Source organism: Aureobasidium subglaciale (genome assembly GCF_000721755.1).
Source record: "Aureobasidium subglaciale EXF-2481 unplaced genomic scaffold scaffold_58, whole genome shotgun sequence".
Classification (NCBI taxonomy): domain Eukaryota; kingdom Fungi; phylum Ascomycota; class Dothideomycetes; order Dothideales; family Saccotheciaceae; genus Aureobasidium; species Aureobasidium subglaciale.
The window spans coordinates 4,084-5,199 of NW_013566937.1; the positions used below are offsets into that span (position 1 = coordinate 4,084).

Genomic DNA, 1,116 nt, shown 5'->3' on the forward strand with positions numbered 1-1,116 from the left:
CTACCTACACGTGTTCCTAAGCCGTAGTTAAACGTCGTAGAAGCTTCCTCTTATCGGGTTCTAATACGACATCCCTAAAATACTGGCTGCACTCTAATAGCTCTACTAAATGCTTTACTAGCTCTACCGACTATACGTATACGATGATTTAACACGGGAGTAGGTACTATTGTCTCTTCTTCTCGACTAGATCCTTAATAAAAGTGTCTCTAAAGTCGGATTCGTACTTAAGAACCTAATATTCGATGTTTTACCGTGTTATAGGACTCTAAAAGATTAATAGGTCTTTCCGCTCTAGTCCTATAGCCGTAGTAAATGCTAACTTATCTTTAGGCCCTAGAGTGGCGGTTAAGTAGATAACCTAACATTATTTCTTTATTATCTCCTATAACAGCCTTAACTTTAGCCTCTATATATCTGTCGAGTTAAGGATAGTATAACACTTATTAACGACGATGCGGTCTAATTGCTAGACCGCCCTTTTCTAATTTATATAGGTACCGAAGGACTTTATAACCGCGGATTCTAGTGTAACAAACATAATATTAGCCTAGTAGGCCAGGTTCCTACCTTACTAACTAGCGTAGGGAATGCCGGCTTATTTACATCGGTCTATTAGATCGTCTCTTAGTAAGTTTAGCGGGACGATAACGATCGTAACTCCTTCTTTTAAGCTTACTGCTAGTAATATAAAGAATAAACTCTTACCTCTACCGGTTTTTATAATCGCTAATATCCTAGGGTGTCCTCCTATAACGGCTTCTAACACTAGTCTTTAATTATACTTAAACTAGGTGCTATAGCCGTATAGCCTCTCTAACTAGTGCTAGAGATCGATCTAGCGTAAACGACCCTATCGTCGAAACTGCGCTTACGCGTTTTCCTTATCTAGAAGGTCCTTGCTAGCCGATAATTGTACCCCGTCCGGATTTAGCTAGGCGGATTCGAAGTATAGAAATCTATGCTAGTCGAGGCTTACCGCTCGAAATTCGGCCTATTCCGATTTAGTGTAGAAGGGCGACTCGGAGGTTAGTAAGCCGTATATCATCTCTTCTATCCTTCTACTATGCCCTAATTACCTTTCCCTATAGTCGTCTTCTTCCTTCTTTTGCTAAC

General features: G+C 40.2%; 1 protein-coding gene across 1 annotated transcript; it reads right to left on the reverse strand.

Moving 5' to 3' along the window:
• Nucleotides 1-598: 598 nt before the first annotated feature.
• On the reverse strand, nucleotides 599-775 carry AUEXF2481DRAFT_71882 (uncharacterized protein; the record flags this gene model as incomplete). Its single annotated transcript, XM_013483181.1, has 1 exon — nucleotides 599-775. A coding segment is annotated over one exon (177 nt), but the record flags the coding sequence as incomplete, so codon positions are not given.
• Between the last annotated feature and the right edge of the window lie 341 nt (nucleotides 776-1,116).